The sequence below is a fragment of the Oreochromis niloticus genome, linkage group LG12 (genome assembly GCF_001858045.2).
Source record: "Oreochromis niloticus isolate F11D_XX linkage group LG12, O_niloticus_UMD_NMBU, whole genome shotgun sequence".
NCBI classification, from domain to species: domain Eukaryota; kingdom Metazoa; phylum Chordata; class Actinopteri; order Cichliformes; family Cichlidae; genus Oreochromis; species Oreochromis niloticus.
The window spans coordinates 22,311,997-22,338,865 of record NC_031977.2 but is presented as its reverse complement, the minus strand read 5'-3'; the positions used below and the strand labels follow the sequence as shown (position 1 = coordinate 22,338,865).

At 40.5% G+C, this 26,869-nt stretch overlaps 1 protein-coding gene across 4 annotated transcripts in view; it reads left to right on the top strand.

Moving 5' to 3' along the window:
- The window catches only part of pde4d (phosphodiesterase 4D, cAMP-specific), a 198,525-nt gene that overhangs the window by 130,367 nt on the left and 41,289 nt on the right, over positions 1-26,869 (top strand). The window contains exon 1 of one of the 4 annotated variants that reach the window (XM_005452113.4): positions 16,533-17,508. The exons of the other annotated variants lie outside the window; for them this stretch is intronic. Within the exon in view, the coding sequence (XP_005452170.1) occupies positions 17,420-17,508 (89 nt within the window). The 5' untranslated portion in view covers positions 16,533-17,419. Of the gene's footprint in view, positions 1-16,532; positions 17,509-26,869 lie in introns of those variants that run through there. 4 annotated transcript variants of the gene reach the window in all.

Genomic DNA, 26,869 nt, shown 5'->3' with positions numbered 1-26,869 from the left:
GGCATTCAAATCAGCATTCTGTTTGTTCTCTCGTTGTTTTTCTGTCTTTGCTTTGCTCTGTGCCTCGTTCTGCTTGTGCCTTCCTTATAATATAACTGTATTCTCTTCGTTGGTGTATTCATGCATCCATCCCCACCCACTCTGCAGCATACTTCCTGTGATACAGCTGCAGTCACGGTCAGAGAAAGCAAGAATTTTTATGAGTACTCCCTTTATACCAGTCACTTTGAAGAGAATTCATTTCTGCTCTTAGGGACCTATTATATTCCTCATAAAGAAAAAAATACAGAGATTCTTTTTTGTTTTCTTCTGTTTTTAGGAGATGAGAAGAAGGTACGATAAAGACATTCATATCTTGACTATTGAACCGTTCAGTTGCAAAATATAAACCAGGTAATTATTTGTTTTTAAAGCATCTTGTTATCTTTATACTAAACATCTACTAAATCTGAAATACTCCTTGCAGCAACAGCTGACTGACTGATGCCATGCCAGGCTTGCTAAGTAGATGTTCCACTGTCCATAACTCAGCTGTGGGAATTAGCCACTACTCAGTCAGTAGCAGTCAATAGCAGTAACATAATGCTTTGTTATTGTCTGTGGCTGACACTGTCAGGTGCATAGACTATATATTAAAGATAGCTGCCGTAATGAGATTCATTCATTTGTGAAGCGATTTTCATGCTATTTGAGCATTTTCACCGTTGCCGTCTTTTTTCTCAAACTCAACTTGACAATCGTCCATTGAGTTTCTTAACTGCTTGTCCAGTTCAGGGTCATGGATGGACTGGAGTTTATTCCAGCTTCCACAGAGCAAAGAGCAGGGTGCACCCTAGACAGGTTGTCAGTCTATTGCAGGGCTAACATGTAGAAAGAGACAGCCATTCACACTCACAGTCCAACCTATGGACATATGTATATGCATATCTTTGTACTACGCAAGGAATCTAGAGTACCTTAAAAGAACCCATGGAAACGCAGGGGGACATATGATACAACCAGCTCGCTGGTGTGTTAGAATCCAGGACAATCTCGTGAAGTGACATTTTAAACCCCCGCACCACTGTGCTGGCCTGGGCTTGACGAGCGAGTGGGAAATGTAGCTGAGAAACCGAGGCACACTTCGTGCTTACGCAGTTGTGACTTGTCAATCACAAGGTAGCCACACAATAAATCGTACTTTGCAATCTCTTTTCATCTAAATTAAACCATAATTGAACATCATGTTGTATTCATTAAGACATGAAACTGATGATTGAGACTACAACAGCAAAGTAATACGATCAAGTAAACACGAGGGGCATCCATCCATGGTTGTTCAGGTCCAGACTTCCCTCTACACAGTGAGATGTTCTCAAGCCAGTATGTCCTGGTTCTACCCCAGTGCATGCCTGAAACACCTCACAGAGGAGGCATCCTAGTCAGTTGCCTGAATCACCTCAACTGGCTCCTTCCGATGTGGAAGACTATTGGCTCTCCCCTCAGGCCCTCCCTCTTCAAAGGGAGATTCCACCATTATGAGGAACCACATTTCATTTGAGTCCATGATATCATTCTTTTGGTCACTGCCCAGAGCTCAGAGCCTTATGTCAGGGTAGGAACATAAAGCAACTGGTATATAAACAGCTTTGCTTTCCCTCTAATGTGGGTCTTAATGCAGGTTTAAGGCACTTCCACGTTAGCTTCATTTCTGTACACCTTGGAGGCTTTATCCTTCTTCTATATATAGTCTATGGTTGCCTCACCTGTAAAGAAAAACATCCTACCTTTATCTTTTGGATATGCCCATTTACCCCTCTGTGTAAATGTTAACATTAGGCAAATGGGCTTTCTCCTTTCCTTTTCAATTCAGCCAGCCAGTGCACAGAATTTGAAAGAAAACATCTGTAGTTATTTAAGAGGAAGGCATTTACATCTGCTTCCGCAGGACTGTGTTGGTGAGATTAGATTTTCAGTGGCCTGGTAAGAGAACCAGTGTTACAATTAAAAGGTACCCTGTTGACCTCCAGTAGCATTATGAAATACAGCCTGTTTCATTTGTCTCATTCACACACACAAGTACCCTCGAACACATGGCTGATGCCGCATATTGCATCTGCATTTTAAAAAAGAGTAGTGGCAATGTCTACAGGTGGTATTAACACAGCAGCTAGAAATGTTTTCATTTAACTGTAAGAGCAAAAAAGAAGGGTGCTAAGCGCCACTACCAAGACTTTATTTATTTTCTCCCTTAACAAAATCATGTTTTTCACTTCATGACTGTTTTTTTCCTCCTTTTGTTCCTTTTAATCAAGCAAATCATTAGAAAGCTAAAGTTTCTCTCTGTGTCAGAGCTGTGATCCATACTTAAGCTCTTATAATACAGGAAATATTTTCTGTTCGTCTATAATCAGATTTATTAATTGCATGTCTTTGAGGCATCAAAACATAAAGTGTGATCAATGTTAGTGTCCACTACTCGCATTTTCCTCTAACATTTAACAGTCTTAGAGGAATTAAAATCCAATACAGAGAAGCCATCTGCATTCTTTTTTCTACTGACATAGGCCTTGTCATGCTTGAAGATGCACTTTGACTAAGTGGAATGACTTCACACTTTTATTGACTGGGAAAACTCATTAGGCTGTCATTTTCACATTGATTCCTCCACCCACATGTACAGCACAACTGCAATACAGAGTGTTCAGAAATGTTCCCTGGAGCCTGTTGAAAATTCATCCTGGAACTGTAGAAAACCAAGTGGATGATGCAGGTTAGGAGAGAGCGGATATAACACTTGATTACAAAATAATTCCTACAATGCAGCGAGCATCAGGGAGCTTTATATAACATATCTGAGGGAGGAATTTTACTTGAACTGGAGTGAATATTTGTCAGTGAGCAGAGTCACCTTGTTGGATGAGATATACTTATTGGAACGATACACCCCTCTGTGTCAGTCTACCCGTAAGTTAAATTTTTGAAACCGTTTTCCGCAAATATGATCAACAAGATGTTTTATGGCTCCCAGTAAAGCAGTAGGCTCTTCCTTTGATCTCATGTTAAAACAGTTGAGAGTTGTGATTTCTTCTCCGGTTACAATTTTGAAGCCCACAGCTATATCAAGTGCACGCATGTGTGCCAAAAGGTATACCCCTAACACAAATATCTAGTCAGTCAGTCACATAGCAACAACTCAGGAATGTAGATATGGTCGAGATGACCTGCTAAAGTTTAAACTGAGTATCTGAGTGGGGAAGAAAGGTGACTTAAGTAACTTTGAACATGTCATGGTTGTTGGTGCCAGATGGGCTGGTCTAAGTATTTTAGAAACTCCTGAGCTGCTCAGATTTTCTCACACAGCCATCTCAGAAAAGAGAGAAAATATCCAGTGAGGAGCAATTTCCTGGACCCAAATCGCTTGTGGATGTCAGAGGTCAGAGAAGAATGGCCAGACCGCTTCCAGCTGACGGGAAGGCAACAGTGACTCAAATAACAACTCGATACAACCAAGGTGCTCAGAAGAGCATCTCAAACCGTGAAGCAGTTGGACTACAGCAGCAGAAAACCACAAAGGTGCCCCTCCAAAGAGCTAAGAACAGGAAACTGAGCCTTCAGTTTACATGTACTCACTTAAATAGTACAAAATAAGATATGAAAAACATTGTTTGCTCTGCTGCAACGTTTAAGGCAAAATATAAGGCTAGAATTTTGTGTAATAAAAAAACATGTAAGCATAGATCCATCCTAGTCTGTATCAGGCTGCTGCTGGTGGTGTAATGGTGTGGGGGATATTTTCTTGGCATTTTGTGGGCTGCTACCCCCTGACCATCATTTTTGATGCGTCCCTGATTAAATCCAAAGTCTGAATTTCCAAGTTCCCAGTTGGAATTAGAATCTGAAACACATCCTCAACTAGAAATGTCCTACCTGAAAAGCAACCCAACCAAGTTAACAGTCCAAGATGTCGACAGTGAACCTAAATAGTAAAACGGCGCCTTAAGGCAACTCTTGTGATTTGGGGTTATATAAATAAAATTGAATTGAATTAAAAATACTAATCTCTTCTGCCACTGTTGTGTATTGTGCAGCGTTTTTTTAAGCGCAAACATAAAAGTATTTTGCTGTATTGTTGGTGATACCTGAAAGGCTCTACCTTTCTGAAGAACCAGGACAAATCCAGGTTTTCCTGAAGTCACTCTGGCATCTGAATTCCAAGGTGCCAGGACCGTACCATAAAGCACCACAGGCCACCACGGCCCCTGAATATTGTTGCTCAGCTTCCTGCTTCCAGCAGGATAAAACACCATATCATCATCTCAAATTGATATCTTGAACATAACAATAAGTTCACTTTACACTGTAAGAAAAAGTCCTAATATAAAAAGTATTTTACTGTGTATTTTACAGTTTTGTTCTGTTCTTCTAGAATATCATTAAATTTACATAAATAGACTGTGATTTCACATTTCAAATGTAAATTAACGTAAAATCACTGTAATGTAATAAAAAATAATTTTCTTGTTTTTTAAATGTATTTGTCTGTACATATGCATATTTAGATTGTTAAAATACATTCACAAATGTATCATGATGTCACAAATATCTGTCTGTTATTTAAAAGATTGAACTGTTAAATTCAAATGTAATGCTATGGAAAAATATATGAAATGATTCTCATAAACGTTTTTAACATCAAATAATTATTACTATTATTGCTCTTTAGGGCGATCGTGGCTCAAGAGTTGGCAGTTCGCCTTGTAATCAGAAGGTTGCCGGTTCGAGCCCCGGCTCGGACACTTTCGGTTGTTGTGTCCTTGGTTAAGACACTTCACCTGCCGCCTACTGGTGATGGCCAGAGGGGCCGATGGTGCGATATGGCAGCCTCGCCTCTGTCAGTCTGTCCCAGAGCATGCAATCCATTATTATTTAAACCAACTGTTAACTGTATATTTCTGTACATCTAAGTATTATTATTCATATTGCCGCATTCATTGACCTTGTTTATAGGTAATTTCATTGTTTAATCACGTTAAAATGTTCCTAATTTAATGTTTAAAAGCACTTGTAAAAGGCAAAATCCCATGTAAAATTAGGGCAACAAACTGTATTGTCATTACTGAAAATAACCGTATTTTTATGAGAAAGTTATTTTCTGTTGTTTTCTGGTATTATTTTGGCGCCCCAGCTGCCGGAATATTACTGTTTTTCTAGGATTTTTTTTTTAACAGTGTACTTTACTTTATTCCACCACACTTCAAGTAGCTCTCACTCTTTATTTCTCAAACCAACACTTTTGACAAAAAGCGCAAAAATGTCTTTACTTTTGAGGCAGAGAGTATGCCTGAGACTCAGTGAGCTACTTCCAGATGATGTCAAAAGTTCACCACACCCCACCAGCCTCACGTAGATTTCACAAAAATGTAACAAGCCTTACACAGATCTCCTCTCACCCACACGCTGACTTTTACAGAATCTTTACACATCTTAAAACTCCATTTACCCTCCCATCCCATCCCCAATTGCAACACTGCATCTTATAAAACATTTAGTGGATCTCTCGCCACATAATGCTCTTCTCTTCTCTTCTCTTCTCTTCTCTTCTCTTCTCTTCTCTTCTCTTCTCTTCTCTTCGTCTCATCATAGCATCTGTTTCACATTAAATGTTGTTCTGCCATTATTAGTGTCAGTATTCTCTCACCAGCCGTCTCCAACTTGAACCCACCTGCGGAGCATTTCCTAGTGTGCTGGCAGGTTTCAAGTGGTGATGTTGAGGTGTGGTAGAAAGGAAGGTGAAAGTTTGACTTTTAAATGTCATAGTAGAGAGAAGACAGGGGTGGCATGGCCATTGCTGTCTGCTCCTCAGCTTTTCCTGTCAGATTTAGTCAAGAAGCAATGCTGAATGTGTACTATGCTACTGATTACAGAAACAAAAGTTAATGCAATCATAATGGGACTTATTGTTTTGCAGTCTATGTTTAATGTTATATTTCAGAGGGTAATAGAGGTCATTTTATCACATTTATTATTGTTGTGAAAAAAAAAAAGATTTTATTTATCTGAATATTGTCAATATACTGTGCAAAGACTAGGAAATAAAGTCACTGTATTCCACTAATAATGACTATATAGTGGTCAAAATTCCAAAATGGAATATCAGTATGGTTACAACATTGTAGTCACAACCTTATTCAGGATAATGGAAATCATTTTTTCTATCCAGTCACACAACAATGACTCATTTTAACAGGAACTACAGTACCGTGTAAACGTCTCATTTCTTTATATTTTGCTTCAAGACTTTTTTTTGTAAGTGGTATTGAGTAATAGTTCTCCAGGGTTTCTGAAGGTCTTTCAGAGATACTCTTTGGACAGTGGCTCATTTTCAGAACAGTCCTTGTACCTGCCGATTTCCAGACTAATGTTTTATTTTCTTTTTTGAACCACTTAACACTGACCTATGAATCATTCCAGCATTAAAAAGGGACCTAATCCAAGGGATGAACCAATGTTGCCTGCACATAACAGACAACTTACCAAAGAACCAGTTTTACAGGGTGTCTTTGGACACACCTGTCACAAAAAGACACATTGTTATTCCTTTTTCTTTTAATTGAATCTGTAAAAAATGCAAAATTAGCATTGTTGCACCAATAAGGTGAATCCCAGCTACTTGCCAAAAAAGTGTGCTGTGCAGTGTGTCCTTGAAGGATTTAAAGAAACTGGACAAGTGGAGGACAAAAGAAGATGTGGCCTAAAAAACAATCTACGGCAGATGAACAGTAAAGTTATGTTCTTAAGGAGCAGGGGAAAAGAAAATCCAGCAAAGACCTAACATAGGACCTGGGAGATGTGCCTGGATCCATCTACCCTTCACTGAAGCCTATCAAAAAGGGTCTAAGCTGAAGGGTCAAGAAGCCAGTCTTAAGAAAGGAAAACGGAGAAAATGCTGAGGTAATTATATGATAATTGGACTGAAAATCAGTGGCAAATGGTCTCATGGATTCAGTAATACAAATTTGAAATTTTTGGTTCGAATCATAGTCAATCATGGTCTACAGCCATCTATAAAAAGTGGTGGAGGCTCTGTCATGACAGTGATCCCAAACACACTGCCAGTACAGTAAAAGCATACCTGAATAGAGCAACATACAGTAGACACTAGCGGTGCATTGTCAGCTTCCCTAGAGCCCAGACCTCAACAATATTCAAGCAGTGTGGGATATCTTGACAGAAAATGGAAGAAAAGGCAGCCAATATCCAAAGAAAATTTTTGAATGTCCTTGAAGAAGCCTTGAGAACTATTTCTCCAATAGAACCTCCAATAGAACCAGGCTCAGGGAGGGGTGTCCATCTGCCGCGAGCGGTTGGGGTGAGAGAACGAAGACAGGATAAAAGACATGCTGTGAAAGAGAGGCAGAGATTAATAATAACTAATGATTAAATGCAGAGGTCTATAGTGAGTGGACAAGGTGACTGAAGAAAAATTACTCAATGCATCATGGGAATTCCCCAGCACCCTACACCTATTGCAGTTTAACTAAGGGAGGATTCAGGGTCACCTGGTCCAGCCTAACTATATGTTTTATCATATGGAAAGTTTTAAGCCTAATCTTAAAAGTAGAGAGGATGTCTCCCAAATCCAATCTGGGAGCTGGTGTCACAGAAGAGGGGCCTGAAAGCTGAAGAGTCTGCCTCCCATTCTACTTTTAAATACTCTAGGAACAACAAGTAAGCCTGCAGTCTGAGAGCAAAGTGCTCTAATGTGGTGATATGGTACTATAAGGTCATCAAGATAAGATGGGGCCTGAATATTCAAGATCTGGTATGTGATGAGAAGGATTTTAAATTTGATTCTGGATTTAACAGGGAGCCAATGGAAAGAAGCCAATATAATATAGAGAACAATGCTCTCTCTTTCTAGTTCCTGTTAGTACTCTTGCTGCAGCATTTTGGATCAATTGAAGGCTTTTCAGGGAGTTTTTAGGAGATCCTGATAATAATGAATTACAGTAGTCCAGCCAAGAAGTAATAAATGAATGAACTAGTTTTGCAGCATCACTCTGTGTCAGGATGTTTCTAATTTTAGGGCCGAGTACAATAACCTCAGTTTTATCTGAATTTAAAAGCAGAACATTAGAGGTCATCCAGGTCTTTATGTCTTTAAGACATTACCGCAGCTAATTGGTAAAGCACTGCATCTATTTACCATTTTCCTACAAGGTATAAATAAAAAAGGGGTAACTCAAGAGTTCTTCACAGTGCTATAACTCAAGACAGATACAGTATTTATTATTGTGCAAGTTTTAAAAAAATAATATTTCTGGCCACTAGCATATACACTGTTGTTTCCCACGTATAGTATTCTGTAAATCTAAGAAATAGCATACTGATTTTTGAGTGACTCAAGGAATAAATATGCAACACATTTGTATCACACACCTTATTTTCTATTTAACACCTTTTTTTTAACTGTATACTTGATGAGGCACCCTGCTGGTTTTGCTGCACATTTTAAAATGTATCTGTCCATATGATGATGCCTTTAATATGATACTTCAGAGGTTTATGATTATTGTGAACCAGCAGGTTATGCCTAGAATTGTCTAGAATTTTTTATTGTTACTAGTTCCTAGATTTTTATCTTTTATATTAGCTCTGGCCCTTTGCTTAACATTTATTGCTGTGTATCTAAACTTAAAATGTGAGCCCGTTATACAAGTATTTGGAAGGGCGTGTGCTCCTCTGTGTGAACAGAGTTCAGTGGTTTCCTCTTCAGTTTGCAGACAGAATGTCACAGACAGCCATTTTCAGAGTAAGATAATTTTACAGCCTGCAAGCCTCCTCCTAACGTGTAATTACTTTAACAGTTTAATGTCACACAAGTCCCCCACAGTGCTCTTTCCTACATGCTGCTGCTCCTTCATAATTCATGCCCTTTAATGGAATTTAGGACAGTCAGAGAACACATGAGAGGGAGATGCCTTGCAACTAATTTCCATTACACAAATTTCCTTCAGTATAGTCATTCCCATGTTTAAGCCATACGTACCATTTCGTCTTTCAAGGAATTTTCTGGTTTAGCTCATTGGCTTGAAGGGGTATACTCTTCCTTATTCTCGTCTTTCTTTTCTCCCTGACTGTTTTTAGCCATGAGTCTGGAATTGGTGGCCACCACGTCAGTGGTTCCCAGATGACGCATTTTAGTGTGGATCTCGGTGAATGTGGTGATTCTGTCAATTCTTCTAGTCCCACCATAAAGTTGACATTGACAGTTGACACAGTTGAAATTTTCTCATGTGATCTAATGGTACAGTTGGAGCAAATTTTCAGTGTCTTTGGTTTTGAACAAATACTTTCAAAAGCCATTGTCAGTTTTAGTTGTGCAATGGCTTTTGTGCTCATAAGAAGCCAACAAGATAAACCAAGATGGTAGCAGTAAGCTAGCTATTTTATTATATGTGAGATATGCTAGCTTAGTGCACAGATAACTTGGCTAACAAGGTTAAGTACAGCATCACAGAGATAAAAGTACTGATCAAAGAAACAGTTTATCTGATTTGAATTTGTTTCTTTTTGATAAACTTACACGAAAGCAAAGAGGCTTTGGAGCCTCGTGCAGATGAGTTATGTATGGCTGCAGTCCTGTCACTGTTTACTACCCTATCTGTTTCTTTCAAAATCGTTTTAAATATTTCAGCTACAGCCGGCAGCCACATGGTACAATATCAGGGGCAGATTATGCTGCTAGAGAACACAAATGCTTCTTTGTCTTGGATATGATGTATAAATCATAAAACTATCACTCTACCCTCCAGTGGCATACTGACACACATGTTCGAGCCAAGTGAAAGCAAACAGTGTGGATTAAAGCAGTCTTAGTCTACAGGGTATCAGACAGTTCATAAAAGATATCATATGTCTATCAAAATCTCTTTCGAATGCCTGTCTTTTGAGTTGAAAGAAGTTAAAAATACTTTGAAAATAAAAATCTCATCTTATGAGAAATGAAATGTGCATTTTAATGTGGTAGATTAATGAAACGAACAGATGCACAAATTCCAGGAGGCTTTGGTGTCACATTAAAAGCTTTCGCGTGCAAAAAATAACTGGACAAAACAGTCATACTTTCTAAAACGATTTTTTGCTGCTGCTGATAATAAACAGACTAGGCTGAATGGTATCTAAGTAACAGCCACCTGAATTTTCCCCTGAGCCTACAGTAATTAGCATATCAGAGGAGGTCATCATTGGGTCATATAATCCCTCAGAGGAACTACTAATCACACCCAGACACTGGGTTCATCCAGTGCTGTGATTAAGGCACAGACAATGCAGGGGGAGCCAGCCGAATGCTTTGGCTGCAACTGTGACACAACGTTGGTGCAATGCAGGAGAAGTCTATTTTTGGAGGAGTTCAGCAACAGAGCTGACACCAAGGCTGGTAATGGAGGTACGGGGAATATTGGATAGGATATACACAGATGGTAATGCGGTGTGACCCTGGGCAAACTGTATACCTATGACAGCAATATACAGTACAAGCTATTTTAACGTATCTGCGAACAGTATGTAGAGTAGACACCTTTCTACATCATTAAGCCTAGAGAGAACCACAACATTAAAAACAACAGAGACAGTTCAAGCCAAACGGATAATTAAATTGAACAATTTGCATTTGTGAGAAGGATGTTCTAACACATGGTATCTCATTTGAATGACAAAGTAACACGTTACTGAAACTTTATATTTTTTTTGTAAGACAGTAATCTCTGTGTTTATTAAAATCAGTAATAATGCTAAATTGACTGTTTTCTATCTGGATGATTTATTTTAAAATTTAATTAAGTATTTAATTAATTTTTACATTTTCTACAAACTTGTGCAGCAAGCAGTTAGGCCTCAGTCACACAGAGTACTACAGACTAGCGACTCCCCCCACTCCCCTACAGTTGCTAGGGAAAAATATCTTATCTCCAACTTGTTTCTTGTGATTTCTTTAGTTGCCTATAGTTGCTGACTTGTCTGCAAACACTAAACAACCACCAAGTGGTAGTGAAACTTGAATAAGTGGGCCATAAACCAAAAACCAAGAATATTGACATTTGAAGTAAAAGTTGTGACTTACTGCTATAACCAACACGTTTCAAAAGATACACTTTCACTAACGGCTGACTTACCCACACAAGTAGTTCTGGCTTCTGCACTATTCCTTACTATTCTTTCAACCATCCACTCAAAAGCCGTTGTTAAAAATTAGCTGGAAATGCACAGGAGAAATCGACGATATCGAACAGAGCAAAATTTGCAGGCTCTGTTGACGCATTGCATTTCCAGAGATGTGCACATCAGGTTGTGGCATAGGCCAAAGCCAAGCAGCTAACACTTGGTTTTCCCGGGTAACAAAAGCAGTGAGGAGGAGTCAGGTCCTCATTTCTACAGTTAAATCACTGTGACCACAACATTTTTGTTAAGTGCTCTTTGGGCTGGTTTTCCCCAACTTAGCAGTTGGCTTTGTGTTAATATTTAAACACTAAAAGAAAGGCAGACAAAGTGGGCGAGATAGATTTTTGTTATGTACATTGGCATTTAGAGCACTCTCCAACGCCATTATTTTTCATAGTGAGCTGAGAAAGTCAGATAGAAGCATGTACAGTTGGAATCATGCTCCTGCTTATCCATTAATGCAGTTGTGCACTGCTCAGTCTTGTTTCATATTGAAAGTGATATGTAAATGTTAAATGTCCAATCTAGTGAGATTGCCATTGCTACTTTTTAAGGCAAAGTGACTATTATGGTCGCTCAGGCATGAAATGTGTTTGAATGTCATCTGAGTGCATGCTCGACAGGAGCTTTAGACAGCTTCATATATCCCACAGAGGACTTTTTATTCTCTATATGCTAGATTTACTCTCTATATTCTCTATATTTAAAGAAGACTTGTTGTAGTAGGATAAAAACAGGCGCATATTACTATTAAACTATAATTATAATGTACACAATTTCAGCATCTAATCCTGACAAAATTGCATAAAGAGCATACCTTAAATTCAAACTGTCTGATCCGTAGCAGTGAGTGGTAGGAGCAACAATGCACCCTTGCATTTTAAAGTGGATACAAAACAGTCATCTGACTGTAGAGCAGTGAAATTTTATTTGCTCCCACAGTCACCAGCCTCCAAAATGTACTTACCCCTGTGGGGTGAGTGGGTGATCTTAATTTGATGTCCGTGGTACAAAGCTGTCCTTGAAATGTGCAGTGCAGCATTTATTCTCTGATGGCAACAGATCAAAAGCGCAATGCCGCCAGTTGACACAACACGTTGAAAGTACTGTGATCTGTAGGCTGCACATGGACATTTACATACGCATGACAGTTTAGGGCTGAAGAGACTTGTCATTTTGGACATACTGTGTGACTCCAATCACCGCATGAAACCACCGAGGTTGAACAACAATCTCACAAATGCTGCACGGGACAAGTCACAGAAAAACTATCCAGAGAATTTTCTAATAATTTTCAAAAATATCCTATATCTTCATGTAGCAGTCAGTGGGCAATTACAGGTAAATAATCACACAGCCATACCTAGTGTAGTGCTCTGTATTTAAGCAGTTGTGTGCTCTTTGTTCTTTAAACCTTCTTTAAATGTGGTTTCTTAGCAGGTTTTCTGTAATAAATTACAATAAGCATGTTAACTTTTATTCCACTATTGGCACTTTAAAGCAGTAACATTTACGTTTTCTCTAAGTAGTGGGATAATGAAGGTATCAGAGAGAAGAGCGGAGTTGATTGCACCAACTGTTAGTGAGAGCCATCCTCACCAGATGGTGTTGTAGCGAGGATTGCCTCTGGTAATGGACCGCTGATATTTCAGTACGATCCCATCTGTACCTGCTCTCAGAGAACGGCCTTGCGAAGCAGTCAAAATAGACGTAACCGTTTACAACGGTGGTTTCGAACGGGATGTTCGTGAAGCTTTTAACCGCGCTGTCTGGCCCACCGTCTCATTGAGATGACTTATTAATTGAGGCAGATTTCGCCTCGTGTCTGTTCGCTTTGAATCTTCCCTTTGAATTATTTATTTCAGTCATGTTTGCTTAAGTGTGACTCTTCAGATGTTAGGCCTGAGCTTTGTTAAACTCCTATTTTGTATTGGGGATAGTGATGAGAACATCCATGGATTAACTATCTGTGTGCGTGTGTGTGTGTGTGTGTGGTAGATTGACACAGTGTTAGAGTCTAACTCTCACTTATGCATAGATATTTTTGTTGTGTAATTAGGCACATTATAAGCCTGTCAAATTTAGCTTAATCCATTTTTTTTGTTTGCTAAGGAACATTTATTTTTTTTTGTTTGTTAGTCTCGTCACATTGTACTTAAACTGTTTTGCCGAGCAGATGCAGTCATAATATTGGCACAGATATAAGCTTAAATAAAACACATTGAAGGATAATCTTTACTGTGGCAGATTTGTGCTGTTAGTCATCTTTCACTCACTTTCATTATAGGCCTGAATTTGATGTGTTTTCAATTTTTAGTTACCTAAATGTATGCAGCCTAGTTTTCATCACTGTGAGTGAGCTATCTGATTGAGTTTGCACAGCACACGTTCTGCGTCACTTACCACAGCTGCTGCTTTGTTGTAACGCTGCATATTTTCCTAATAGATTAAGCCCCTCCCTTCAGTCTGTTGGTCTGCCTTAAGAATCAAAGAGTTGTAAAACCTCTCCATTGCACAAGTGAGTGATTTTTGTGGCTACTTAAACATTCTTCACATTTTTTAAACGGCCCTTGAAACCTCCGTGTCCCCATTAGATGTGGGAATCTAATTACAAATATCTGATTTGAAGGGGGAATGAGTTAACCTTTGCTGAAATGCCACTGCATAACCATCTTTGAATGGCAAGGGGGGAGGAGCAAGGCATTTCCAGGGTGACACTCAGAGTGATGGACAGTTGGCTTACCTCAGAGGAACAATGCACACCAGGCCCAGTTTTCTGTCAGCCTCTAGAGAGATTTGCTCTGATATTTGAATGTAAAATAGGTGGAATTTTTTCATACAGATGCCTCGATTGAGTTGCTAAACTGCCAGATCCGTGGGCTGGTATTGATATAATTCTCCTTTTAATTTGTTAATTGAATGTCACAGCATGTTTATTAGGCATTACTGCTTAACACAGTATTGATTCCACTGTTATAAATTTCGTCTTACATTTCTTGAGGGTTATTTAGAGCATCAAGAGTCAAAGGAGTGTTGGTTTGCAAACACCTGGAGCAGTTATGCTGCTGGCAGGCCATGCTGTTGGGCCAGCTCTATGACTAGACTGCAGAGGTTGTTCAGCTTGGGCTCTCTGGACAATCGATTTGCAGCAAACTAAAGAAAAGTACTTTGCTAAATGTCAGTACATCATGCAATCGATACGCACTTGTTCCGTTGTGTAATCCGGCCCTTTCCCCCCCGATGCCCAGTTATAGACGCAGACCGCTAATGTAATGGAAAAGGCCTGATTCAAATATGATGTGATGTTTTGTAGATGGAAAATACATTGTTCTGCTTACAAGCAGAGGTCACCGATGATGATACGTTAATACTGTTCCAGTACTTTATGCCAACAACATGTAATTGTACTAGCCTTAGGTTGTTTCAAGGTTTCCGCGCCCCTGCGTCACCGCTGCATTTCATGTATAGCTCATCGGTCTTTCCTAGATCTGTCACTGGTGCACTTTTTACATAGTACAATTGTGTGTGTATATATATATATATGTATATGTATACATATATATATATATATTAAAGATGCTGGCATTTATATTTATTTCTGCTTCAACCCTGCGCCATACCTCTGCTTTCTGTTTCTCTTTCGCTGTCACTATCTCTCTTGTATCTATTTGTTTCTGCTTTTACACTCGCTTTATTTTTTTCCTCTCTCCTCCAGTTTCTCCGTGATGAGTCATGACAGCTCACCAGTATTGTGCAGAACAGGGACCAACAGTCCCCAAAGCAGTGACTTGGGTTATGCAATAACGCACACACATTTATGCTGGGACAGTGCGTATATATATATATATATATATATATATATATATATATATATATATATATATATATATATGTATTAGACTTCTGACTTTGCTTTCCGTTTGTAGACATGATTTCTGTAACAATATGACTGTTTCGGGAATAAAGAAGAAAGACAGATGGAGATTTAATGTTTTTCTGTATGTGTACATAATGAATAACAGGTGCTTCAGTGCTTTCTAGCTGCTCCCCTGTTTAACTTTTAAAGACACTTAAATTTTATTTTTACTCCCAGTTGCTGCCTAAGCTGTCAACCCGGCCCCGTCCACGCACACAGACTTCCCACATTTCCCAAACGAGCCGCATTTCTTCAGCATTCATTTTCCTACAAGCGAGATTCCTCAACATACAGCACTCCTCCACCCTGTTTAAGAGTGGCTGTTGTGGCTGAAGGTGCAGACTTAGAGAGGCTGCGAGGTGGTTTGACTCTTGGCAGGAGTTGAGAAGCTGCTGACGTGTGTGTTGGGCAGGATGTGTGTAAGAAGCAGCGCTGGATCCTGTTTTTCAGACCGCAGCAACTGGAGCTTAGCCACAGCTATGGCTTTTAATAAAACACACACATACACAAGCATGTACACACACAACCTTAGCAGGCTAACGCCAACCTCGACTCAACTTCCTTGCCAACACCAATTGCACATAAATGCGCAAATTGATATGCAGACACACACACACACACACACACGCACAAACACGCAGGCAGACTGCTGCACCCGACAGACATGTACTCTTAGTGACACGGAAATTAATCCACTGTAGATATGCTGTGATTTATCTGGTTATTGTTGTAACCAAGTACACATAAAAGACAGCATGACATTTACTTTTTTTAATTCCTTACAGTCAGAATTAAAGAGTCCATCTGGAGCCGCTGGTGTAAGAACAGAGGAATGCATTATATTGCATTAAAGGCAGTGACATCCTGCACGTCAAGTTTTCTGAGACAAACCTGCCTGGAAGGCCCCCTGTATGCTTTTGTAGGCACCAGTTACACTCTATACACACAAATATGTGCAAGGGAAAGAAAAAGCAAAACAAAACAATGGTTTTTCTTTATGTGGTTCGAAATTTCATGGTTCACCGGCATGCACGCAGACGCCAGAAACAGACAGAGGGTGTGCTTAGAGTGGCAAAAGTCAAAAACAAACTGACAGGGCAGCAGCAGCGCTTGCGTTGTTATGACGAAGGAGGGCTCCAACAGAGACAAACACACATTACTATGAAACGTAAAGCAGCTGATTTAAGGGGAGGAAATGAAAGGGATTACTTCTGTCAACACTTTGACTATGCAGTGAGGTTTTCTGTGTGTGTGTAAGTTGTACATGTGCTGTCTTGTTCCTCCCTTGAATGAAGTGTTAAGAGGATCCATAGGTTTAGCTGACTGGATAGGGCAGGCACACCTATTACACAGGGTCAGGACATCCCACTGACTGGAGGGAGGAGGGAGGCGGGAAGAAGGAGGGCAGAGACGATCAGCAGCGAGACAGAGAGAGACGGCGAGATACTGAAGAGACGCTTCTCTGCTTTGTTTTGTTTTTTTCTTCTCTCTCCCTCTCTACTTCCTCACTTCGCTCCCTGGGAGGTTGTGAAAGGGCAGAACAGAGAGGGAGACGCAAAATAATAGAGACAAAGGGGGCAAAGCCGAGAGGATGAAAGCAAATGTGAATGTGTGAGTGACTCTGTGTGTAACATGCTCTGTCATGCTGGTGTGACTACCGCTGCCTCCCCAACCGGCGTCGTTTGGCTGTCAGGAAAAGGAATGCTTTCCGGAGGAATGAGTCCCTGAACCGGTTCACCATGTGGATGTGGGACAGTAATTTCCAAACCTTTGCCGGAAGAATCCCACGGAAAAAAGAGCAGCGGCCGGAGAGCTTAGCTGGTCCTGCTGGGTGGCCGCCTGTGTGCTCGCTCTGCTGAAACTCTCACTTAAAAACTGAGTTCACACTGGGCTTAAGTCTGCTTTTCAGTTTCTTCCAGTTTACGTTTCTTTTCTTTTAAGCCGTCACATTTAGCAGGATTTTTATCTTCCTTAAGGATCTCAATGGATTTTATGGTGCTGTATAGTTTGATTTGTGAAACTGCCTTGTTACAAGCTGGCGCTTTTGGTAATGATGCCCTAGGACCTAACAAGTGAAGCTGGAAACTCAGAAAGAGCTCTTTCTTTACTTGAGAACTGTTCCGAATGCACGCATCACAACAGTGAACTTTACCATGGGACACTACATTATGTGCCGCGGCCCACGTACACTGTGGGGCAGTGTTTGTGGATATATAGCTAAATAGATTTTTTAAAAAAGGGGTGCTCAAGGGGTGAAAGGTTAACAGGAAGCGGGACCAGCGCTGACACAGCTTTGGTATGAAGCCTGGACAATGCCCAGGTGCTCCCACTGACAGGTCCATGATGCACCTCAGTCATTTTCCTTTTAGAAGGCACTCCTGGATATGGTGAGTATTTGTAGTGGTGACGGTTTTAAACATGCAGCTGAAACTGTTTGTTTGTGGTTTTATCTTCAAGTGGGTTTACTGTTTTGTTCTGTTTTTTTCCCAGAAGTTAATTTAAAACACATGAAGTTGTGTATTAGCACGCGCACGGTTTGTGCACATGTTTGTTGATTTTATAGCATGGTTAGAGTTCCCTTAGGTCTAGCCTAGCCCAGCCTTGTGGCATTTTTTTCCCGAGCTTGGCTCAGATGTGTTTGGGGAAATTTATTGTTTAATGGGCCAGACATTTCCTGTCATTTTCTCCCACACTAAATGCTTCAGTTGATCCATAAATGTGAGAGCGAGTCAGGAATAGTGCACGCACACACACACACACACACGCTCGCAGTGGGTGCTGTAACACTTAGACCCCTTTTCGAGTGCTGGAAAAATATTTTGATAAAAGGGCCGTGCTGTTAGGTTTTTATTGCTGTTGTTTTGATTAGTCATACTTAGGATGGATATCTTATGGGAATAGTTGCCTCCCAGCTATGTTCAAACTGGGAGGGACACAGCAGTCAGTGATGTCATCAGAGCGGGCTGTTGGGATATGAGCAGCATTCTTATTTCCAGTGGTTTGACTTTCTCATGCTAATCATGCAAAAGAGATTTAATGTCAGTGCACTCAGAAAAGGACTGATGTCTTATTTATTTATTTATTTATCTTCTAGCCTCACCATGTTTTTGGTATGGCGCACAGTATTTTAGGATTATTCTGGTGTAAACTGGTGCATGATGCATGTAAAAGCAGAGGGATAATTCAGCTGACATATCTGCTTATTTTGCACAGCATGTGCATGATAAATGCATGAAATAGATGTCGAATCTAAAACCCCGCCATGAACTGAGTGTATTGTTCGGCTGAATATTGCAAATACAGGACCATTTAGTGACATTTCCAGCAGAGACAGTGAAAATTCTGTAGACGTGGAAAGAGCACAGAAGAATAAATGTGATGAAGCAGATGGATGCGATACACGCAAGCGTGTCCACCCAGCTAGTGAGACATACGTATACAAACACACACATGCATGCACACACACACACACACACACAGGGTTTACCTTTCAGTCAGGTAGCGGATTACAAAAGCAATACCTCCTTGGTAACACTGTACATGCACATACTGTAAACAGATACACAGCAAAACATCCTGGTTCCTTCTTCTTCTTTCCACATACACTGCAGGGATTATCATGCATGCAATGTCAGGTTGTATAAACATAGCCTGGGGCTATGGGGGCCTATTGTGTAAAGATTAAGTAAATTAGCCTGTAAGTGGTAAGTCATTGTATGTTACCATCCAAGCCTGTCTTAGGTTTTTGCATTTTCATTTGCACCTAGTTTACTTTCTTGTTGCTTCACCTGAAATTCACAAGCCACAAATGATAAACGATAAATAATCAAAGCTATTACAGGTATTTGTATAATCTCCCATGCATGAGATTCTTTGATTTATTTGAGCAAAATCTCACTAAGATGCGGTTCACAGTCTGCTGGAATGCACTGCAGTGCTGAATTGGATGGATGTAGCAAATATCGTGACAGTGTTGGACAATTCACGCCTGTCACAGTTGTCAGAGACTTGTCTCTGGAAATGGGCGATGTGCTTGTCAGACTCGGTTTATACCTCAGGCAGGATTCCCCCCCCCCCCCCCCCTCTCTCTCTTTCTCTACAGCAGTAAATCTATTTGACTGATATGTTGGTGTGTGAGTGAAGAGGAGCTTTCAGGAGGAGCTATTCATTGCACCGTGATAATGGACACATCCCCTTCTCTGCGTGTTAAACCTGTGGCATACGAGTCAAGAAGCACTGAGAGAAGAAGGCTGATAAAGATTAAAAAGATAAATCCATGCCTGTCTAAAATATGAATTCATATATGCACTCACCCACACGCGAATACGTAACTGGATTTGTTGAACCTTTAAAAGCTAAAATAACGCATTTGAGCAGATGCGACTCACTGCACAAGCCATGGAAGAACATTATGCACCCTCTCTTTCTCTCTCCCTCTTTCTGCCTCCTCACTGCATTATTGTCAGGTTATTTTTACTTTTTGCATCTGTATCGATCACCGTGCTTCCAGCCTCTGTATACCTGAAGTTAAAATACCCAGGCTCTCAAGAGCTTTGCAACAACCGCTCCGTCCTGCAATGTTTGACTGGGCTGGGTGTTGCCCACAGGCCCACAATGAATAAACTGAGATGTATGATTGTCTAAACTTCATTAAACACTAACCAGAAAGGAAATGAAAAGTGTGTGTAGTAATCCAATTAAGTGAATCCAGCGCCTCACAGGCTGGGGAGAGAGAATAGACAAGGCTATATTTAGAACATGGGCTGGAAATGCATTGCTGCATCGCTTTTCTCTGTTCCTCCCTCTGCTTTACATTGGTGGTGTGTACTGTCACTGTCAAATATTACTGTACTGTCAAATATTACATTTTTGAGGGGTATTAAAAAAAAAGTAAGCAGTTGGAGGACATCAGGTCTCATTCCCTTCCTTTTCTCCCTCCTGTCCTTAACTGTCGTTGGCCCCGAGGGTGGCTACCTCAGATGTACCGCATTTTGTCAGTAAGATAACAAGACACAAGACATTGTTATCTCATTTCTTTGAGGCCTTCTCCCACTGCACATTGTCATTGATTCTGGGCCAATCTCAGCCAAACTTTAGATTGCTTTCTATCACTCTGAGTTACTTTGCTGGGACTGAGGCGGAGATTTTAAAATGGGCTTTTTGGAGGCTGCAGAGACCTGCTGTCACTTTTGGGGAGACAAAGTCATCAGTCACTGGCGTCCCGGAGAACAGGAGTATATGTATGTATGTGTGTGTGGGAGAGAGAGAGAGAAATACAGCATTACAGTTCACCTACAGCATCAATCTTTGCCAGCCTACTGTGCAGTGTGATGCTGATATATTCAGCCTTATTAAAAGCGCTCCCAATTCACTCCCCCCCTGAAAAGGCCACACAGTTTAACACGGTTTCTTCTTCACACATTTTCTTACGCCGCATTCTTTCTACCTGCTTTGGATGGGTGTATGGTGAATGAAATGATTGATAACTGCTCTTGGCTTGTATGCAACTCAGATTATTGTACAGTGCAAATCAGAGCATCATGAAAAGAAAAATACTAGCTATAATTTGTGCCAAGAAAGCTGCGACCCAGCAGTGTAACAGGATATTATTGAATAGTGTGTCTTGAAGCAGAAATCTGCCGGGTTCTTCTCTGCACTGCTGGTTATATATTTTAATGATATTGGCTGCTACAGTTTACATACACAAATGCATCTTAAATCGATTGTAAATTTTGAGCTTAGCTGGTCTACAGGGTGCTTTGCAGCACGGTTGCCATTCATGCACAGACACACTCACGTACCAGCGCCTACAGAGCTGCCATGTAAGGTGCTTGCCTGCCATTAGGATCAACTGGGCCTTTCCTTAAGGACACTTGGATGCATGTGGATGGGTAGGGGGGGAGCCAACCTTGCGATTAGTGGACACGCTGCTCCACCACCTGAGCCACGTCTGCCTCGGAGCAAAAAATAAAATAACCAATTTCAAACTCATCAAGTCAACGTGATGACCTGTTATAACTTGTCTGCACTCTCAGCCATACAGAGAAGCCAGCAGCTGCATATCTGACAGCCCAGTCAGGTCAAAAGATCTATGACTATTTAATTAATCTTCAGTGGAAAAGCAGATCGGTTGGTAAACACCTATGACAAAAGGGTTGAGCTATTATTGCATCTTTAGTCCCTGCTCATATAAATGTCATCCTTACATTGTGCAAGCATTTCTTTAGTAAGAATTTCGTTGGAGCTTTGCCATCCCAGCTTGAATATAAACTTCGTTGAACCCTGGCCTACATGTTTTTACTGATATGTTTGAGGTTCTCTGTTTGGCACGTGCCGCTGTGGAGATAAAGACTCAACAGCAGTGTTTCCTTCTCTCTGTTGGAGAAATTTCATTTAGCCCCTCTTTTGAATTGCTAAATGATCATTATTTCACAGCCATTTTCCCAGGACATCTTGCTGTTGGTGCGTGTTTGTCAGAGCACACACAGTGACTCAGTCAGTACTGGCAGTCTTGAGATTTTCTTTTTCCCCAGCCTTCCACTTGCTTCATCATCCAATGTATCTTTCACACATTGCTGCTCCTGGATTTCTCATTGTGTTATGCTGCCTCTTATTCACGGTTGATCCCTTTCTCCTGTGTGTAATACAGCAACCCCTCATGTGTTACATGAAATATACCCAAAGAGATGCAGTCCATGACAACTAGCGTCCAAAGGCGCTCTTGTTGTTGTTCATTACAGCGTTGCACAGCCAAAAGCACGCCTTCACTTTGGCAGACAACAATGGGCTAACACATTTTAGCTGGATTGGCAGTATTAAAATTATTTAATCAATTATCAATTTTTTTTCCAGGCCAGACAAATAAAACGAGTCAACCTTTGTCTGTTTGCTGAGTTAATGATGGACTGCTTTCAGCATTTAAAAAATGATTGAATAATCATATGCCATTTGTATCTTTGCATTATTATTCTGGTGGGTGATAAAACAAAAAATGCACTCACAGTATTTAGTGTGTTGGTCTTTTCAGCTTTGAACTTTAAATACAGCTCTCAACTGGAAATATACACAGATATGATTTTAATAGACACAGATCAAGGGACAGGGAGATGCATTTCACTCAGCGCCACTGTCTTTGACAGGTACGACTGTACGGCGCCATAGTTACATAACTCTCCCAATGAATTGCAGATGAGATTATTACTAGCACTTCAGTTCCTCATAAAGTTACAGCTTTATGAGGTAGAGTGGATATGAAGTCAAAGCTTTAGGTAGCTTTGACGTCATATTCACTTTAAATGTCCTTTATCTGTAATAATGGATAGTGTGCATTTAGCCTTTGCTGTCTTTCTCTGCTGTCAGCACAGCAGCTGCTAAATAGGGTATTTTAGTGTTGTTTGGTTCTGGAGGCAGGAAGATGGACACATCAGTTAGAATACACTGTGGCAGCCAGGAGACAGGGGACAGCTTGAAACAAAAGCTGTGGTTAAGGGCGCTGGGACTTCCTGTGCAGCGGCACACTGTGACAGATTTTTGTGTTAGTTAAATGTAAAGTGATTAGCTGGTAAATTACAACACGGGTTTTTGCCTGGGTTTGTTTACTCTGTCCAGCTGGCTGCTTGCTGTAGTTTGATATTGTAATTAAGTCTCTATTATAGTATCTATCTATCTATCTATCTATCTATCTATCTATCTATCTAGACTCTTTTGTTTTGGCCTGTTGACTGTACAAAAGATGGAATGTTAAGATTTGGGCTCAAGGCAACTATAATCAGCACTTTCTTACTTCCGTTGTCCTTCATGGTACACAGCCTATTGACAAAGGTCCTTCACCGCTCGCTGTTCCATGATCATTTTTTTTCTTGACATTCAAATGTCATTGCTGATTCAAAAGTGCTGATGGCAAAAAACAAAGAAATTAGGAAATATCATTATAGCTTTGTACGTCACTGTTTGACCTAAACAAAACCTCTCTTTTGCCAGCAGATGTTATCGGGCCCAGGCCCTTTCCTGGATGAACAAAGCCGCCCTCTGCGGCAGCTCGTTATAAACTCTCAGCGCAGCTAAAAACAAACACTTGTAATGAAAGAAAAAGATGTGGAGAATAGAAGGTGGGCTGGGGGGAGGGTCATATGGCTTCCATTTCTTGGCTGCTTGTTTCTGTTATTTAATGATTGACCCCTTGTAGGTTTTCATTGCCAAGCAGGTGTTTAGTAATCCATAAAAGTTATGCTCATTTTTTTAACAGTTCTTATTCACCCCCATCAGCCGGGTCTAATTCGGACACCTCCCTTGCGATGCGTACGTAGACATAGGAGACGGACACATCACACACGTACTGGGAGTTACCTCATATTAGCAGAAAAACATGTTGATGACGGAGTTTGTCTCTGGGGGGAACTGCTTGTGACGATGATGGGGATTAGGATTGCCATGATGACGGCAGTATTTATGAGGAGGCATAGAAACAGATTAGGAGGACTTAGGCTGAGAGGGAGTCCCCTCACACTCACCATCACTCACACACATTCTTGCTTGCGCACATACCTGACTGGATTTGGAAATATTACAGGCACAAGAAGTTTTGTTATTTCAACTAATTCCAATCCCAAGACAAAGGAAGGGGATGTTAGTTGTTGAGATGTATTTCTGGGTTGTTTTTTGTGGGGGGGGGTGTATTATGAAGTTGAGCGGGAGCATACGGGACCATACCAAACCACTAACCTGAACAGTCAAAATGTTCCTGCACTGACTTGTTACAGATTTTCGGTTTCAGTTTTATTGGTGCATTGAATCAGAGATCCTTTTCAGGTGCTGCACATCCATTCTCTTTTTATTACCAGTGTTTAGTCTACGTAATGCGCCCTTCTCGGTATTCTCGTAAGCGCTGGCATTTTATGAATGTATTTGTTGAGTGCTTCCTTTGAGGGAACTCCCACTTGCACAATCCAAACTGTTACACTTCTCATCCATCCTGTAAGACAGACTCTCACTCACGGGGTGGAGATTAACACTCTCGCAGCAGGAAAGGAATGAACACGGACACTGAGCGAATTTGTGACAACACTACCTGCACGTATTCTCTATTTAACTTGGTACACAGGGCTAGCGCTGAAGCTGTCTGTTAGAGACTTTCTGCCTTTGTGTCTTCTCTAAATAAGTAAAAATCAGGCTAGTTTCTCTGTGCCCTGACAGTATTTACTAAGCCATTAAAGAAGCCTATGTAAGCATTATGCATTTGCATTAGTACCACTACAGACTTGTAATTTTTGACAGTACAGCTCAGCAGTCTTTACTGTGAGAGGGACAAAGTAAAGGCAGGGACATGTTCAAGAGAAGAGCCTGTTTTTTTAATTGTAGGCTTTGGAAGTTTTATGCTTTGAACTGGAGCAAATTTGGGTTTGTGTTAAAAACGTGTTTAAAATAATTGAAGATCCAGGCAGTCTGTTGCTCTGCTAGTCTTAGAATTAGGAATAGTTGAACTAATAAAGCTGTTAAATTAGTTCATGCTCCCAGATGTGGTGACTGTTTCCTCCCTGTTAATTCAGTTGTTGTTATTTAGGAGATTTGCAACAGCCTAAATCAGAAACTGTCCAGCAGCATTATTGTTGTGTGTACTAGAAGTGTATGAATAGCTGTTTCAGTATTTCAGGTTTCATTTGCTTTAACTGCATTATCACATAAGCCATTTTCTGCCATGCAAACTGCCAGTTAAACTTGAGTGAGCTGAGTGAGGCTTGCAATCCTGCACAGTGGACAACACCTGGATAGATCCATGCTGCTGACTCTAAATTTAGACCTTAATATCCAAGTCTTTGGCCTGGCAACACACTGTTGAGTTGTCCCATTTTGAGCCTGTCCTTAAATGACCCTTGCATTATATTTCTCTTCACTAATCAAAGCAATCTTCTTCACACAACTGTTTCCTTTCCTTTTTTTCAATATCTTTGTGGCTTACCTATCAGCAGTGATCACACACTGTTGTGCAGGAGTGCACGTATTCTGATGATGCAATAAGAACATATGACTACAGAAATCAGTCGACTTTGCACATTTTGCTGATCCAAGCCTGGATACTGGGTTGTCTTCAAAGCATGGTTTAGTTAAAGTATTTACTTTGCTAATTTTAAGCTGCAACATAACTCACAGAAGCTTTTCAAGACAAGGCTTAGTTCCTTTTGTCTTGCTGAATTTGAAGTGGTAGTCCTTATTGTTCGCTATTTGAACTGCAAACACAGTCGTGGTCTGCAGTTCATTAACCCTTCATGTAAGGTTAACAAGATCCCATCAACCATTTCTGGAGATTAGAGCTGTTTGTGTGAAAGAGAAGGCGTACCTAATAAACTGCATATGAGGAGAGACTATAATTAAGGTAGCCGCTCTGACGCTAGTGTTCCCTGGGTATGTTTTGAGGAACAGCTTAACCTGGATAATCTCTTACGGAGGGCATCCTTGGCGTATACTGGCAGGGTATCCCTTACATACGTAAATATGTGGCCTCGGCTCTTACTTACTCTCAACAGCGTAGTGATGTCATCAAGGTTTTAATGAGGGATTACTCTGACATCACCGGGACTGCTGCCAAGTTAAGCCTATTAGCCTCACCATGTGCTTGAGGTGCGCTAGAGCTGGAGTTGTGACCCTCTGTGTGTGTGTGTGTGTGTGTGTGTTCGTGTGTGTGTGTGTGTGTGTGTGTGTGTGTGTGTGTGTGTGTGATATGTAGGAGCTTATTGAGCAAGCTGTGCAGGACATGGGCATTTGCATTATCCTCCATCTATTCATCTTCCCATTAATGTGTCCTTCAAAAAACTGCCTCAGCTTGCCAGCCAAAACAGTATCTGTGATGTCCATAGCTGAGTCTCTACTGAGTGGTTTTGAATTAACAACATAGCTGGTCAACAGCCGTGACAATGAAAAGCACTTCAAGACCCATATCATAATATTATTACTCAATATGTATTGTCAGTACACACTGGCATACTGCCCAAAGCACACAAAGGCTCATGGAAGTCATACCCAAAACAAATTTTATGTCAGCGCTTTGTTCTATTGTTCTAATGCGCGGCAGCAAGCGTCACTGAGAAAAACCACTTTTGAGATTAATGGTTAGTGCTGTGATCACATTTGGACTGTACAAGCAGAGGCTACTTAAACTGTTTTTTTTCCAGATTATAAAACCGTTAAATAGCATCAGCCTTAACTGTAAACAGTTGTCTTTGTTGGGGTTGTAGCCAACAGTCTAGTGACTAAGTCTGTGCACCACAGCTGTTTCTAACAATGGAATATTAAAACCCCTGATGATACATCAACAACAGCTCCATGCTTAGAAGCCTAACCCCAAAATGTTTGTGGAACTTTTTTATAGAGACAGTGTATTACAAATATATGCGATATAAGCTTATATAAGCTTATAAATCTTTATCCTTCCTCAGTCGGCAATGTGTGGGAGCACATGTTAAAAGAAAATTAAAAGTTTTGCCTGTGAAAAAAGAATTAAAGAAATCATCCTACATAGGCAAATGTTTTATTTTACAGAGGTGGAGCATGTAACTAACCCACAGCAATGAGTAATCTGTGTCCTGAACATATTAGACTGCCCCATTTTTCTTAAACTGTAATACACGCACGATGTCAGTCATTGTGCACACCGGCTCCCTACTTTAAGCCCCTTTACATTTAGATTAGACACTTCTTTTGTTTCATTACACTGAACAAGAAGATCCTTTGTCTTAAATGGAGACTACAGGTAAA